This window comes from Pollachius pollachius, assembly GCF_949987615.1.
Source record: "Pollachius pollachius genome assembly, chromosome: 12".
NCBI classification, from domain to species: domain Eukaryota; kingdom Metazoa; phylum Chordata; class Actinopteri; order Gadiformes; family Gadidae; genus Pollachius; species Pollachius pollachius.
In genome coordinates, this window is record NC_136945.1 from 11,868,492 (window position 1) to 11,884,361 (window position 15,870).

The window sequence follows — 15,870 nt, forward strand, 5'->3', positions numbered from 1 at the left end:
AACTGAACAATAAACGACCCACATGAAAGGAAGACATTTTTCCTCTTAATCAGGGAGACTATTATCTGGCATCCCTTGATGATGAGCAGACAATTGAAAAAGAGAGAAGGGAAAAAAATGCTTATTTGTTAGCTTGGGTGCCAGACTGTTTGTGTATTCAACTGTGATACAACACTGGAGTCCAGGCCAAGCGTTGACGCTGCCAAATCGTAGTCTGGCTGGGCCTAAAACCGCCTGGCAGCGTGGCATATGACTGCCGTTCTGCTATGTCAGTTAGACTGGCGCTTCCTAGCTGGTGAGAACTCTTGTGTTTTTCCAAGTTCCACCATTACGAGGGGTGTACGCTCTCGAGGGGGGCTCGGCTCCCTCCGTGGAGAGAGACATGTAACTAATGAGGAGCTCTGAGATTAGGGCTTGGACTGTCCTCAGAATCCCAGAAACCACAGCTCCAGTCCGCAAGCACAACGGGAGGAATAACTTGTCGTGAACAGAGTTCAGCAGCGGTCTGACTAGAGGCCAGGCTGCCTGGCTCCAGCCTAGGATATGTAATTGTGATGGTGTGTGTAGGATTTGTTTCCCTCAGCAGGAATGTGAGTGATCTTGTGTTACTGCGAGAGAGAGAGAGAGAGGGAGAGGGAGAGGGATGAGAGATTGGGGTTGAGTTTCAGTGGTGTTTGGGGTCTTTTTTTTTTGCCTCGTGGATACAGATGTCAACTGCCAACCAAGGTCTGCCCGGTGCCATGCCCGGCTTCGCGTGTCGGAGCAGAGCCTCGGCTGGCTGATCAGAGATGACTTGAGGGCAGGAACGAAGGGAGGGCCGGGTGGGGGTTGGGTAGGGGGGGGGGATCAGGCAGGCATGCAGGCAGTCAGTGTTTAGGAGAATGCCTTGAAAGTTTTGTCTTTGCTTTTAATGCCTCTGAAGTTTTTGACGTTTTCTTTGTCGTGCTGGTCCACGTTTCTTTTCACTTCTTTTTTCTCTTTTCGCCCTTTTCAGTTTCTCTTGTCTTTCTCCCTCCATACCTTCTGTACCCATGTCTTCCCACTGTCTTTTCCTGTCTCTCTCCTTGCTCCCCTCCTCCATCCCCCTCTGCTACACCCTCCTCCTATCTCCTCCTTCCTCCCTGTGCCTCCCCCTACCTCCCTTCTGCCTACATCGAGGTTGTTGTAGTTGGCTAGTGTAAAATCCGTTGCAGGTGGGCTCTTAGGGCAATTGTTGTTTCTAATTATCGGGTTGAGGAGGGATTCACGCTTGTGGTCACAGGGTCAACTGTTATCCCCCCCCCCCCCCCCCCATATCCATATCCTGCAGCTTGTTTATCGTAGTACTCTGAAACAAAATCCAACCTATCATTTATCTTCACTGTTCAGTGTTACACCTGCGTGTATGACACGGTCCTCTCTTCATGGGTATTGAGTAGTAATTTGATGAGGCCAAAGGCAAAGGCCAAACCTCAATGTGTACCACTAAAGCTTTTTCGTGATTATATATTGTTAAAAAAGCGATGTGTAGGCTATACAATGCTAGCCTGGGTAGCCCCACCCATTCTTCCGGCAAATTGAGTTCGACCTGCACTAGGGTCTGGAAAAGAGCAATACATTTCTTTCTGCTTTCGATACATTTTTGCGGGAGCCAATCACCAAGCTGGCTTTTCCCCGTGGCGCGCTATTGGCTGGTTTAACACAATAACGACAGGGAAGCGATGGCAAGCAGCCAATCGCGAACAGAGTCAGTTGAACTAGGCCCGTTGATCACGCCTCTTGTGCTGAACACAATGACGGCAGCTTCCCCAGACCAACGTGCAATCTATGATTGGCTTGGTCTGGTAATAGCCAGGCTAATACAATGCCCCACAGACATCACATTTCAATAATATACGTGACAGCATGTACTACAGTGTTATGAATACCTAAAAAAGCAAAGAAACAGATATTTCGAGATTAGGCCAAAAGAGAACTTAGTTAATTGCAAATAGTAAAGCTCTTGAACAAAAATAGGAAAGGGAATCCTGAGTGACCACAAAGGCATCATCCGATATAATAGAGTACAATGCATTAATACCACAGTTCAGTTTGAAAAGAAAGCTTTTTTTCTTGTAGGCGTCTCTGTTCGATCCAGATAGAAGTGGTGAAGAAAAGAAAAGGGTCGAAATGTGAAAATAATCTAGAATAACTGGATCAACTTGATACGAGTCCTTGTGTTTTTTTATACTTATCAACAACAAACAATGGCATATTCACTGTTCTTATACTCACCCATGAGGCAAACGTGTTTCAATTCATTGACGTATTTTAGGGTTCGTCCTTGTTTTGATTTATTCTGTTATAAGAGTAGAATATCACTTTTTTAGTTTATGAAGGAAAAGAAAGAGGTAGAGATGGATGAGTTAGATGACATTTCACAGAGAGAAAGAGAGGGATTAAATGACTCTGTCTCTTTGCCAAGTTGTTGGCTTGTAACCTGTTGTAGGGATTACAACCCAGTGATGTGTTAGGTTGGGAGCGCTCCAAAACCGGAAGTTCCTCTGCATATTGCATGGATTCAAGTTTCTGGTAAAAAAAGAGAGTATGTGCTGCATGGACTTTATTCAAACCACAATCTAGTGGACCGTGTATGTTGTGTCCAAACTCCACCACCCTAAAGTGAAAAGACAAGAAAAGACACAATCGACATACTCTGTATGTTCATGCAGAAACTAGTGTTGCACGATACCAAAACGATGACTTCAATACTCGAAAATACCTCGATACTCGATACTGAACCGATACCACGGTGAAAATCTAAAATATCTGGAAAAGTGATGAATAATGTTCCAGCTCGGTCTCACTATGGTTTAACTTTCAGCAGCTTGGTCCTTTGCTGCTTTCTGAGCAAATTACGTTAATAAATTAATCCTACAGATCAGAGAATTGTATTCCAATTGAGGCGTATTAATATATATATAATACGGCTCAATCGGAATACAATTCTCTGATTGGAATAGAATTCCATGCGGAATAGAAGAGGTGGTATAGTCCGCTATAATCGACATGTATACACTTATTCCGATTGGTTTGGCAATTGGTCCATCGGTACTTTCGGCACACCGAACTAGACCGCTGTCAAGGAAAGTGGAGTTTTTGCCTGATTCACGTCTTTCTTATCACTCCGCAAGTAGTCCGGTAACTTATCAACCCAAGCGTGACGGTTGCTAAGCGACGTCAACGTCTTTGGCGGACTATTTCTCTGCTGATCAAAACCTACGAATGGTAATTGTAAAAAGACACACCGTGTGAAGATATTATTTCGTTTTGGCAAGGAGCCGTGTAATGAGCGGGATAACGTATAGAACGTCACCAGTCATTATCGAAAATATTACCCTTCAGGGCGATGCAAGACACCTCCGCTTCCCGTCGGGTTCCGGTTCGCCCTGTCGGCGTTCTGTACAACATTATCCCTTACATATATCATATAAGTCCAGACCAACATAATGGTTGTTCATGAGAGACATATGGACGTACCCTTACCACTTTTTTAAATGCCATATATACATTACATTCGGATTACATGATAGGAATAGATCTATTCCGATTAGAAATCTAATCGGATCAGAAGTGTCAATAGCCGCGTTTACATGGACACTTCTGAGCCGTTATATACACTCCATATTTCATTTCTCCCGTCTTTTTCTCCACAAGCCGAGGACTTTCGGCAAGCGCTTCCGAACCTGTTGCCATCTCATTGCGTCTCACTCACTCGCTCAGTGAACTGCCTGCTGCTGCTGTGTGCGAGCTTAGGGGCATGTCCATGGGCACGCCCACTGACTATCCCCTGCGTGCAAGGAGTATGACTGAGAGTTGATGCTGCTTGCAAGTCCTTTCGTTCAAAGTATTTTTTTCTTTCATATTTCTCTTTTTTTTATAAAAGTATCAATGCTAAAAAATTAGCGTATCGTATCGTTTTTTGCGTGAGGGTATCGTGATACCTTTCTAGTATCGGTATACCGTGCAACACTTGCAGAAACCCCTTTGCTTGAAGGGTTGATGATGTACTGTATAGTACGGCTCAACTGTGAAATGAGCACTATTGTACAGAAACAGCTGTGTGTAAATTACATTTGCCATGATTTTGGGGGAAGGACGTTGGCATTGTAGTGGTTTGTATGGGGGTGTTACATATTTGATAGCAAGTCTTCATTGAGCACCCCCCCTTTCCTCGCTGTACAACTTTCCACACACTGAGCTTCCACCGTCTTTAACAACACTTGCGCACACAGGCACGCACTCATTGTTTCCATGGAAACAAAATCCTGGGCCTTTTATGACTATGTTCTATGCTTTTCCAAGACGGCCACAAATGGTCCAAACTGCCAATCAGAGTCTATAGATGTATGGTATATTAATAACAGGCTGTTTCTGGTTTACAATAACACTAGATTTATATTCACGGAGGGATCACGACACAGAGTTGTTGAAATATACAGTGCAAAGGTGTGCTTGTTTTCTTTCACAAACCATGATTGCATTGGACATGTACGTTTTGATTCCTCTCATGTTTCACTGTAACATTCACCAGCATCAGTTGTAATCATGGCTTGCTACAAGCCACACAGATACAAACCATAACCCACAACGCATTCCCATCACTGCCTGGCTTATCTTCAGAGACCCACTGTGTCTGAGGTTTCATGTCTGAGGTCCAGATGGCCAAGCCGTGGGTCGCCACTGAACCCCGGTGCCAGACGTAGTGTTTTCTAGTGCGACGGGAAAGGGTGGCTTGTTGCCAGCTAACCCATGAGAGTGACAATGGCAGCGTTGCAATTAACCCTTTCCACGCACAAAACCAACTTGCTGTCTATCTTTACCTCGCATCGCCTCCTCATCCATTTATACAGTTTTCCACTCAAAGCAAGATGGGAGGCCTGCTCACACTTGGTAGTCATGTGTCACTTCTCTCCGTTCATGACACTAATGTGTTACCTTGTGTTTATTTGTTTTTTCTGGCCTGGGATTGGAAAGCGTATTTTGTGCGATGCCCTCGCTCACACCCATTTCCTGTTTGTCTCCTCTTGACAGGAAACAAGCTGAACAAGGACCTGAAGCACTACCTGAGCCTGCGCTTCCAGAAGTCCTCCGCCGACCACCAGCTGCAACAAACCATCCGGGAGAACCTCTATCGCCACGCCGTGCCTTGTAAGTGATGCCCCACGGCCCTCTATACGTTGTCTGTTTGTATACATTGCTTTTACCAATAGCGCCTGATTTACAAGAGAAGGTCTTGGCGCCTTGAGAAATCAATAGACCAGTACTCTCCCCGGTTGGTAGGATCAATCGCATTGGTGATTAAATGCGTCGCCTCTTTTGTAGTTCACCTGCATCCTTATAGCAGCTTGTGATCTCTGCCGCCGCCAAACCTTGTAATCCAGGAATCCTACCCTTCGAACACCTCCTCCCACACAAGCATTCTATTTTTCCTGGGTATTGCCGTGTTGAAAGCTAGCTGCAGAGACTTTGAAATTTCACTGGAATTTCCTTTCCAGTGTTATAAAAACTAACTTGAACGATAATGTTTAAGTGTTCTTGTCAGGTTTAAGTTGGTAATGGATCCCCACAGCCCCCTTGTATCAACATGTGAAATTGGTACATGATTGATACAGATGTGTTCATGGATGTCCTGGACATAGTTTCAGAAGGTTTGAGGCTCTGGGAAATCATTTCAGCCTGGTTCTTTTTATTGAACCAGTACTGAATATTTTAGAAGGCCAACATTTAGACTTTTCAGCACCTTATTCGTCTTTAGATTCCTTCACAATTTCAATGCTTTTTACTTCTTCAGCACCTGAAGCCAACACACTCCGGCCCCAAATGCCTCTCTTTGGTGGGCTTTTCAATATTTTTGACCACGACCCTCTCACGCAAATGAGGATCTTTATTCTGGGGTCTCTTCAGAGGAATTCATCAGCCGAATGTCCAGGGCCGTATGTCAGCCAGACACTGGATTAGGTCAGGGTCCCGTTGTAATGGGCCCTCCTAATCACTCTGAGGTCTATGGCCCGCTCGTAAAAACTGCTGTTTGCAACAAACGACAAATTGTATTCCTACATCGAGTTGTTGTGGAAATTGTAAAGCTATGCAATTGCTGAAACCTGTTTCATTCTTATTTTGGAACAGTCGTGTAGCATCACATCTTGTTAGTTGTGCAATAGCAATGTTTGTATCTCTATGTTGGGGTCATGTGTAAAGTTTATCCCAATTATATGAACGGATGAATTCTAATGCAAAGGCAGTCAATCAAATATGCACCTGCGTGTATGACTTAAACTCTGATTGTGTAGTGGTCAGTTGAGGTCAGTGAATAGCAGTGTATGTGTCCATGTTTTGTGTGTGTGTAGGCTTGATTAATGAACAGCAAGCAGGTGGAGAGACAGATGGAGAATTGTGTGTGTGTTTGATGTGAGCGGGAGAATAACACTGTTGGTTAGCCTCCCTCTGCCCAGCCATACGTTAACCCTTTCTGTCCGGACATGGGGGCTGTCCTGGAGGCGGTGTAGTATGTTACCTTTAGGGGGCTTTGCCCTAAATGAGATTTACATGACTTTGTTACATTTTGCAATGGGTTATTATAAAGGCTCCTCACTAGGGGACTGGGAGACAGGACATTTTTGATAGGGATATATATATTATGCATCTGTTGGTTGTAGGTACATGTTAAAGGAGAATTGATGGGTCCCTTGACTCCTTTCCGACACTGATTTCATTCAAACTATCAGCTCCCTTACCGTTTGGATGAATGGCATGAAACCTTTTGGACAATACATCTGAAAAGGGGTTCACTTAAACACAAAAATAAAAATAAAAGTAAATGGCTGAGCTTATAAAGAGTAGACAGGGTCTAAAATGACCCCTGCTTTGCACATGCATTTGACCATTGCATTTGACCCAGTACCCACATTTTACTTTTCACAGATTTTTTACCTCCAACTTATTGTTACTTATCAAACATCTATACCAGTATAACAACTAGCAAATGCATTATGTGGAGATAACTCTGTCTCTTTTCGTCCAGAATTGAACACAAACATGTAAATACATAATAGTAACCAGATTGGAAAATAATACAGCTGTGGAATAGCTTCCATTCCCTGTCCGTCATAAATGATTTTTTTTTTTATTTGTCTTCCTGTCTGTCTTTCAAATTCTTTCCATAAAGCATTATTCTGCCCTCCATGGGCTGAATTTGTCTCCCATTAGCTTCAGCTGTTGGTTGAAATCAAAGCATTCCAGCAGACCAGTGTACCAAGGCTCTGTTGTGCATCAGGGCTCTGTTGTGCCCAGCCATATAGGATGCACCGAGTGGTCTACAAGCAGTGTGGAGAGTGACGGTCGTCCGAGCTGACTCCTAATTGTCCCCATACGAATCCATCCGTTAACCCCCGCCCTACCTCACCACCACCACCTTTCCTGGCGTCTGTCGGCTTTCCTTGTGGTCAGTCCATCTGCACGCTCAGCATTCCCCCTTCTCTAGACCGCCCTCCTACCACCGCGCTCTGTCCTGCTCTCACTCCACACCACTATGCTTTGTTCACACAATCCAATACTTCTAAATCCTTTACTACTTTCACTCTCTCTCCGTCTGCCTCACACTCCCTCCTCCCCTCCTTCCTGCCCCCCCCCCCATTTTTCTCTCGCTCTCCTCTCTTTCTTCCTCTCCTGTGCTTTCTTGCGCCGGCTGCCCACGATCAGCCGACCACGCTAGCGAGACGACAGGGCTGGTTGTGTAGACTCGGGTGGAGGAACGTAGCCCTGACCTCACCTCCGTCAAGGCAAGTAGCGGCATTGTCTGGTGTGGTTGTTATGGTGCTGCTTATCGCATTATTCCCACTCGCCACTCTGTGTTTGGCAGCTTTGCGGGTAGGCATGCCGCCCGTGGGTTGCGAGTGCATGCGTGTACGTGTGTGTGTACGTGTGTGTGTGTGTGTGTGTGTGTACACACGTGTAAAACGGAGATCTGGCAGTTGAGACGATTGGACAGCCAGTATATAGGCTAAGAGGGCGCCGTGAAAGGGGGGAGGTAGCGCCCAGTGTTGCGGGGGTGGGGCTTTGGGAGTTTGGGGGCTAAAGAGGGGGATGGGCAGCAGTATTGTGCGAGATGGGAACACACACACAATCACACGCACACGCACACTCCATCACACACTAATGCTAAACGGTGCTGCTAGCTAAAACCAAAACACTGGCATGAACACGTCATGTTTTGGTGTTGGGATCTATTTGCGGCGTGTTTGAATACGTCTGAGCTACCAGCTGAGGTGTTAGTGATTCATGATGTAAAATGCAGGCTTGTTGTATGCTTTTCACACAGCCAGGTTGTGTGGTGAGATGGCAAAATTCCTCCACAATGGCACCCCTATTGCTCCATCCAGAAAAAAAGAACTAATTCATATGTATGTGTGTCCATTTTATTTTTGCCACCAGATCACAAAGGAATCATGGCATTATAGGCTGAATTAAGCTCTGATAGTTTATGTATGTGGATATTTCTGTATTTATATACATTTATACAGCTATTATATCCATCTAAAGATGGCTCTGAATTATGTGATGAATACTATATTTGCATAGTTGAATCTCAGATCTGGTCTCCCAGAGAAATATTTTCATTAGCACCTATTTGTGTTACATTATTATCGCAGATTCGTTTAAAACCTGCCCTTTTGATTAAAAGTGATTTACTGAAGATATTTCATATGATTTTGTCCATGGTTCTGTCAACCTTTCAGGTGATTTTTTTGTTTTTCATCTACAAGCTGTTATCAATCAATTCCTCCTGAATGATTCATAATGAACTTGTGAAGTATATTTATTAAGTTATAAAGTCAACAGTTGTCTTCATAGTGATTGTATCATACATATGCTAAATACATGCATGCACACACAAACACACACATGCACGCAACCCTAGTTAACAAACTCAATGCTAACAAAGTATTTTTAAGGCTTGAGAAATATAGCATTTTATAGTACCGTGAGTGGAAGGAGTCAATGCAGATGTCGCATATATTTTTGGTGATGGGACGGAGCAGAACATCATGTATAGATGTTGTACCATTTTGTCCAACGATATCTCCTCAAACCTCTCAGTTTGTTTGCATTTAATTAATGCACATCCCAAATTCCAATAGATTACCTTTGGTAGAAGGCATCACAATGCCCTTTAAGAATAATCATTCTAAAATCTTTGATTACATCTATAGTTAGAAAGTGATTAAGGTTCCGGCATTTTGTGTTGGTAACTCAGACATTTTGTTTGACTAAAATCAAAAAGTCCTTTGGTTGACCTACTGGTATAAGAACTCGCTGGTCCTTTAAGGGCCATCAAAACAACAAAGCCACCCAGAAGTTTCCTTATTGCAAGTTGCACAGCAGACCGCAATACCGACTAATATATTACAAACTTTCAGAACAACCACATTGTCCTGGAATTGGCCTTGTTCCCATTCAGTCATTCCCATCCATCAAGGCGTGAAACTTTATCCAACAAACAGATAATCTCTGTCACTGCGTAGATCTAAATGCAGCAGCATAATTGACAAGTTACATTTTCGTTTTGTAGCAGGCTGCCATCTTGAAACCCACGCACTTTGACCCGTGCGCCCTGGCTTAGTGACTCTTCTCAGCCTACCTCCCCCTATCCCCCCTCTTTTTCCAGGCTGATGCACATCATTACCGGGGTCAGCACTATAACAATGAAATGCTGCACATTGGCCATTTTAAGCCTTCACACACGCACACGTACACACATAACTAAATACAACAAATCACAACTAAAATTCCGCCTTTTTAAGTGATTGCCTCATAAAGCGTATCTGGCACATACAGCATACATACACAGACAAACACTGTGTGTGTAGAAGTGTGGGCGAAGACTTGTTCTAGGAAAACAGGACAGCCAGGAAAAGGATGAATTAAGGAACAGGCTAGGTGACAGAGAGAGAGAGAGAGAGAGATGCAGAGACTGAAATGAAATGAGAGGGATCTAGAAAAGTGGGAGAGGGAGAGGAGAGAAAAATATGTGGGCGGGTGCATGTGGGTGCCGGAGACGGGAGACAGCAAGGCTCAGTCAGTGCACACGAGAGAGAGCGAGAGAGAGAGAGACACACAGCGACAGAAGCTTAGCATTGCTGTGTGTAGACGCGCGTGCATAGATGCGTGCGTGTCAGTGAGACAGAGGGGGAGCGAGGGAGCATTTACAGCCAGTGTGTGGATGCTGCTAGTTTATCCACCGTTAGCTTAGCTTGACAAAGCCCTGAATGCTACGCTGGACGCAGGGCAGAAAAGGAGGAACGGCAGCCAGGCAGAGCCAGCATCGCAGCAGGCACTTCCCCCGAAGGGGAGCGGGAGAGAAAGAGAGAGAGAGAGAGGGACAAGAGGAGGACTGAGATTGTGTACTCCACTCCTTCACCACTCGTCCCCAGCAGATTGGATTTTTTTTCACCCCCTTCTCCGCCGTCTCTCTCGTGTTGTCGTCGTCTCGGTCCAGCCTGACTACGGGGGGGGGGAGGAGGAGGAGAGCTGCCGTATGCACACTGAGGTAACATGTCCTCCACCACCGTGTGGTTGTATTCTCTCCCTTGTAGGGGGGCTGGCATGATGTTGGGGTGGTGTTGGTGGATAAATTGACGGGGGGGTTGGGGATGGAGGGAGCTCAGGGCTGAGGGGTGCTGGAGATGGAGAATGGAATGGGGTGGGGGAGGGGGCGGGGGGGGGTGAGGAGGACTATCAGGCAGGAGGCGTCAGAACGGTGGGTGACGGGCACGTCGCTGGCTGGCAGCAATGGTGGCTGACGTGTTGTGGTCCGACGGAAGCGTGTGGCGGGCGGCCTGAGGTGAATGGGAATGGGAATGGGGCTGGTGTGTGTGTGTGTGTGTGTGTGTGTGTGTGTGTGTGTGTGTGTGTGTGTGTGTGTGTGTGTGTGTGCGTGTGCGTGTGTGTGTGTGAAATTGGCTGTGTGCTAATGGGCTTCTTTATGGCTGCCTGTCGAGGTTATGATTGTCAACTAATTAATATTTAGATTTCAATATAAATTGTGTCACTTACCGTGGACAGGAGGGATTGTTTCTCTGTATGCCTGTGGTTTGTGTGTGTGTGTGTGTGTGTGCCCGCCTTGTATTTGGCTCGTGCAAATGTGAGATGTGATTTGTTGACATGCTTGCTCACGCTGGAAGCCATTAGCCTGCGTTGAGGCTGGCTAGCAGCAGGCGGCCGCTGCCTGTCGGACTGACTGAATGGAGCCTCCAAGATGCTAGGCTAGTCCCCACCTCTCTCTTCTGTCTTCGCTCTCTCTCCTTCTCCCTCTCTCTCTCTCTTTCTCTCTGGTCAATCTGCCTGGCTGCTGTCACTCCTTTTTGGTGAGGAGAAAGAGGGGGATAAATCCCAGACAAAGACTGGTTGTCATTGGTGTGGTGGTGGGCTTTCAGACGGTTCCTCGCTGATTTAGTCACACACTGGCCCAATATCTGCTTTAGATCAGCCCCCCCCATCCACCAGCTTCCTCTCAATTCCCTCTGTCTGTCTGTCTGTCTGTCTGTCTGTCTGTCTGTCTGTCTGTCTGTCTGTCTGTCTGTCTGTCTGTCTGTCTGTCTATTTCGCTCCATCACCACGTCTTTCTTTGAACGGACATCCTAGTTGATACTCCCCACCTCAAGGAGAAGTCATGTTGGTCCACACATGGTGTGTGTGTGTGTGTGTTAGTGGAAGGCAGAACGGTTGGAGGCATTCTCTTGCTGCTATCCTTATCTTATCTTAACTTATCTCATCAGTCAACAAAGAGTCAACAAACAAATTTCCAACTGAAGACCCCCCCCACACCAATAACAAAAGGTCCCAGCCCACCAGAGTCCACCCTAGATGGGGGATGGGGGAGGGGGGGGGAGGTACAGAGGGGAGAGGTCACTCCCCCTCTGTACCGCCCCCGCTGTAGGTGGAGTATCTGGACGATGGAATGCTGCTACACCACTAACGTTCTGACTCAGTACACCCCCCACCCCGAAAAAAAGAATCACAGAAGCAGAAATGTGTGATTGAGTGGCAGCATGTGTGGTTGGGGTTGGATTAACTCTTTAAGCAGACAGATGGCCACTACCCCTGCCGAGAGACACACCGACCCCTTGCTTGACCCCTAGTCCTGCTTTCTTGTGTGTTTATAAGGTCTTCTGCTTTGCATAAACTCCTTTGCTGGCTTGCGGAGATGGGGGACATTTCTAATTTTGTGTGTGTGTGTGTGTGTGTGTGTGTGTGTGTGTGTGCGCGCTACGTTGAGAGATTTTAGCAAAATGCTGCTGTAACATCCTAGAAATCAAAGAACACGCATGGTTTTCCTGAAATGTTTCCAGTTTTCCCTGGCTGCTTATGTGTTGCGTTTACGGTCTAGTTATGTGTGTTTACCGTTATGTTATGCATTTTATAATGTAGGTTGTCGTCATCTAGGTTTTCCTTGTAACATGGATGATGAAAATAACAGGTTAGCATGGCATAAGGCACGAATTGAGAACAGGCCGACAACGTCTACATGGATGAATGTATTTCAATCCTCGCTCGCTACTATAGACTGAGAGGCATTGAAGTATAGGAAATACAGGAACGGTGCAGCTGGATTTGTTCACTTATTCTGTTCCCCTACCCAAGGACAAAGTGTTGCACTCTTTGGGGAAATAACATTGAAACTGTGAGAGACATAGCATAAACTAACCCTTTGTTTATTTAATCAACAATGTAAAAAAGTCATCAGGTTTCTGTAGCATCTCGGTTCAGTCTTTTTTACTGGCTGTTACTGACGCTTACTGGGAGTTAATACAGGTGAGAGCAAGGGGCGGCATCTGCTCTGCTCTTCAGGACATCCATCTTTATTAGGCCCAATGCGGCTGTTGTGCATATCACAACATAGTCTCATGGCCTCTCACCCCACTCTCCCCTGTCTCTATGTCTGTCTGTTTGTCTCTCTGTCTCTCTTTCTGTCTGTCTGTCTGTCTCTCTCTCTCTCTCTCTCTCTCGCTCTCTCTCTCTCGCTCTCTCTCTCTCTCTCTCTCTCTCTCTCTCTCTCTCTCTCTCTCTCTCTCTCTCTCTCTCTCTTTCTGTTGTGGTACATTCACCTCAGACAGTGTGAAAACAGTCCTTACCTTTGAATTATTCCATCCAAGGAGGGCATAATTTATTGCTTAGGCAACCGACAAAGCCACACAGCACCGCTATATCTATATACGTAATCGGCAATGTAGTTCATTTCAGATTAGGGAAATATATAATTCATCATTCAGTTTTTCCTTTATTATTAAGTCAAAACGTAACTTAAATAATGTAGTATTTATATTATTTATAAATATGGTTGACACTGGGCATTGAACATGAATTCCCCACTCTCATACCCTTATTATTGTCATTTCAAACCGCATAGTGGCACAGAGCCTAGCTCCGATTTAGGATATTATTTTCTCAAACAAAAACATTTCATCACAACTTGATCACGGAAATGAGAGTTCTGTCCAAAAACCCAACTCCCTCACTTTGATAAGGGAAACAAAAATGATACATCGATCACCATTGCCAATGTTGAGCCGACCACAATCCGACGGCATTACCACATAAAGAAACAGTGAAAGAAAATGGCCACCCCTCAATCTGCCCACAGCAGGGACACCAAAACATCTGACTCATCTTTCCTCCCTTTAAGAGGCAATTAGTAGCCCTCTTTTTTTTTTTAAACAATTTAACATTTTTCTGGTTATTCTTTACTCAGGGCATTTATTTTGCATGGCTGCTCATTTAAATGAATATTGGCAGTGTGGAAGAATGATGCAGTGGTTTCCGTGGGTTTTATACCAAGCTACATTACATCATGAAAACAGTAGACGCCGTGTGTAGAACTGTGGGTCTAGGCAGCATGCGATCCGTCTGGTGAAGATAGTTATCTGTTCATTTCGAAAAAGTAATTCTGCTCAAGGCAAGGCCACACAGCCTGTCACGGCCAAGTAATTTGAAGAAGTACAAAGTGGGCCAAAAGTAATCCTGCAATAAGGTGGTCGATCAAGGCATGATAGCCACTGGCTTTTATATAGCCAAGATCACTATTGCAAGACTGCTATAACTATGAAAACATGAATGGGTGAGCAGATACTTTTGAAGATAGAGTAGCGATCTACTCTAGCGTCTCGAGTAAGACGCTTGGTCTGAGAGAAAGGCATCAAGAAGTTAAAATGAGAAAGGGTTAAATTTGGCAAAGAAAATGCTAAGGCAGGAAGAGTTAAGGGGTAAAGGGAGGTTTTGTAAAGAACGCGGAGGGAGATGGAGGAATAGATAGAGGTGGTAGGAGAGGATGTTGATGGAGAGGTAGGTAGGTGAGGTGTGGGGGGGTTGAGTGCCACAAGCCACTAGTTCTATGATGCACTGGGTCAGGCTCATGAAATATTTAATCAGTCTTCACAGAGAACATCTTTCTATCTAACTTGGCGAGAACACACCCAGATCCTCCGATCTTTGTGTGCAGGATGCACATATAAATCCTGTACTACCAATATCGGCACTAAATCGTGGCAGATATTTTCCTGGATAGACTACATGACTAATGGTTGTCATTTTTTCAATCAATTCATCCAAGAGTGGCTTTGAATGCACTCTCTTGGATTGTTCCTGTGCTCGATTACCCCAGTGTTAGCACACAAGCTAAATTTAAATAGCTCAATCTATTCATAGAACTATTATGATATTGAATCGTTGCCAAACAAATTTATGGTGGCCTACTTTTCATGGCACTGATCGGTTCTCTGTTGAGAACATCAAAAAGTCAGAAAGGTCTGGGCTTACATTGAGTAGACATTCACTCAGCAGACAATCTAATGTAGCGTGATTCTCAAAGTTGTCTGCTGACACGTCTGTATTTGCATTTAGGTCATTCTGAATTCCATACTATGTGTTTATGGCATGGTACGCAGTATGCATTATTTTCTATCCCAACATACCCATAACTTGAAAAATGGTTCCAAATAGATAATATAATTGGCTCAGTTCATAATTTGTTTGAAATTCTCAAACACTCAGAGTCTTGCAAACAGGCCAGGTTCCACATAACGCCATTTATCACTTTGTTATTTTTAGCCCCATTCAGGCATGTTGTTGAACTTTGTGGCACGCCCTGACTGTTGTCCTAAGAACCTGATGGTCTGGCTCAGTCAGATGACACGTTACATATCAGCTCAGAAACAGGCCTTTCCTGGTTAAACGTGATCGGCAACACATGATGCAATGTTGTCAACGACGTCAACGTCGTAAGTCCGAATGACAGACTTAATTCTCATGATCTATTAGGAAGATTCTCTAATTGTGTCTAATGCTCGGTTCAAATAATCCTGTCGTAATTGATCTTACATTGCCTAAATACATGTACATGGCATAAATCATACCCTTTATGTTGAACATTTTGGATGCTTCCGTTTGTAATATGGGGTGGACGGTGGTGATGGAATATGATGATAGAATGGATTATTATTGATCAGTGAAAGTATTCAGTGTCCACTGAGCTCAACCGTTCTCTTGAAGCTATGTCGAGTGACTACTCTTTGAAACATGAAGACATATTGAAACGTATCCTTGGATTTCCTCAATCTTCCAGGTTAGTTAATTAGACCGTCTCTGTTGCCCTGAGGATCTGTACTTGTATTGGTGTGGCCATCCATTTGACTGTTGTTGGTCAGCTCAGCGCCTTCAATCAGACGAACAGCACATTTTCAGGGCAGAAAATGTGCTCTTCTTCCTACTCTCGCTAGGATATCAAAAGTAAATACACTCTGGATACACAGGCCCAGTGACTACCGAAGACATCATTACCCCTCCGGCCAAAAAAAT

At 44.8% G+C, this 15,870-nt stretch overlaps 1 protein-coding gene across 6 annotated transcripts in view; it reads left to right on the top strand.

Annotated features, from left to right (window-relative positions):
- magi1b (membrane associated guanylate kinase, WW and PDZ domain containing 1b) overlaps positions 1 to 15,870 on the top strand; it is a gene marked incomplete at its 3' end in the record, with an annotated part of 106,067 nt that overhangs the window by 33,716 nt on the left and 56,481 nt on the right. For all 6 annotated transcript variants that reach the window (XM_079747744.1, XM_079747745.1, XM_079747747.1 and 3 more), the window contains exon 2: positions 5,053 to 5,169. In XM_079747744.1, coding sequence (XP_079603870.1) covers positions 5,053 to 5,169 — 117 coding nt within the window. The remainder of the gene's footprint in view (positions 1 to 5,052; positions 5,170 to 15,870) is intronic.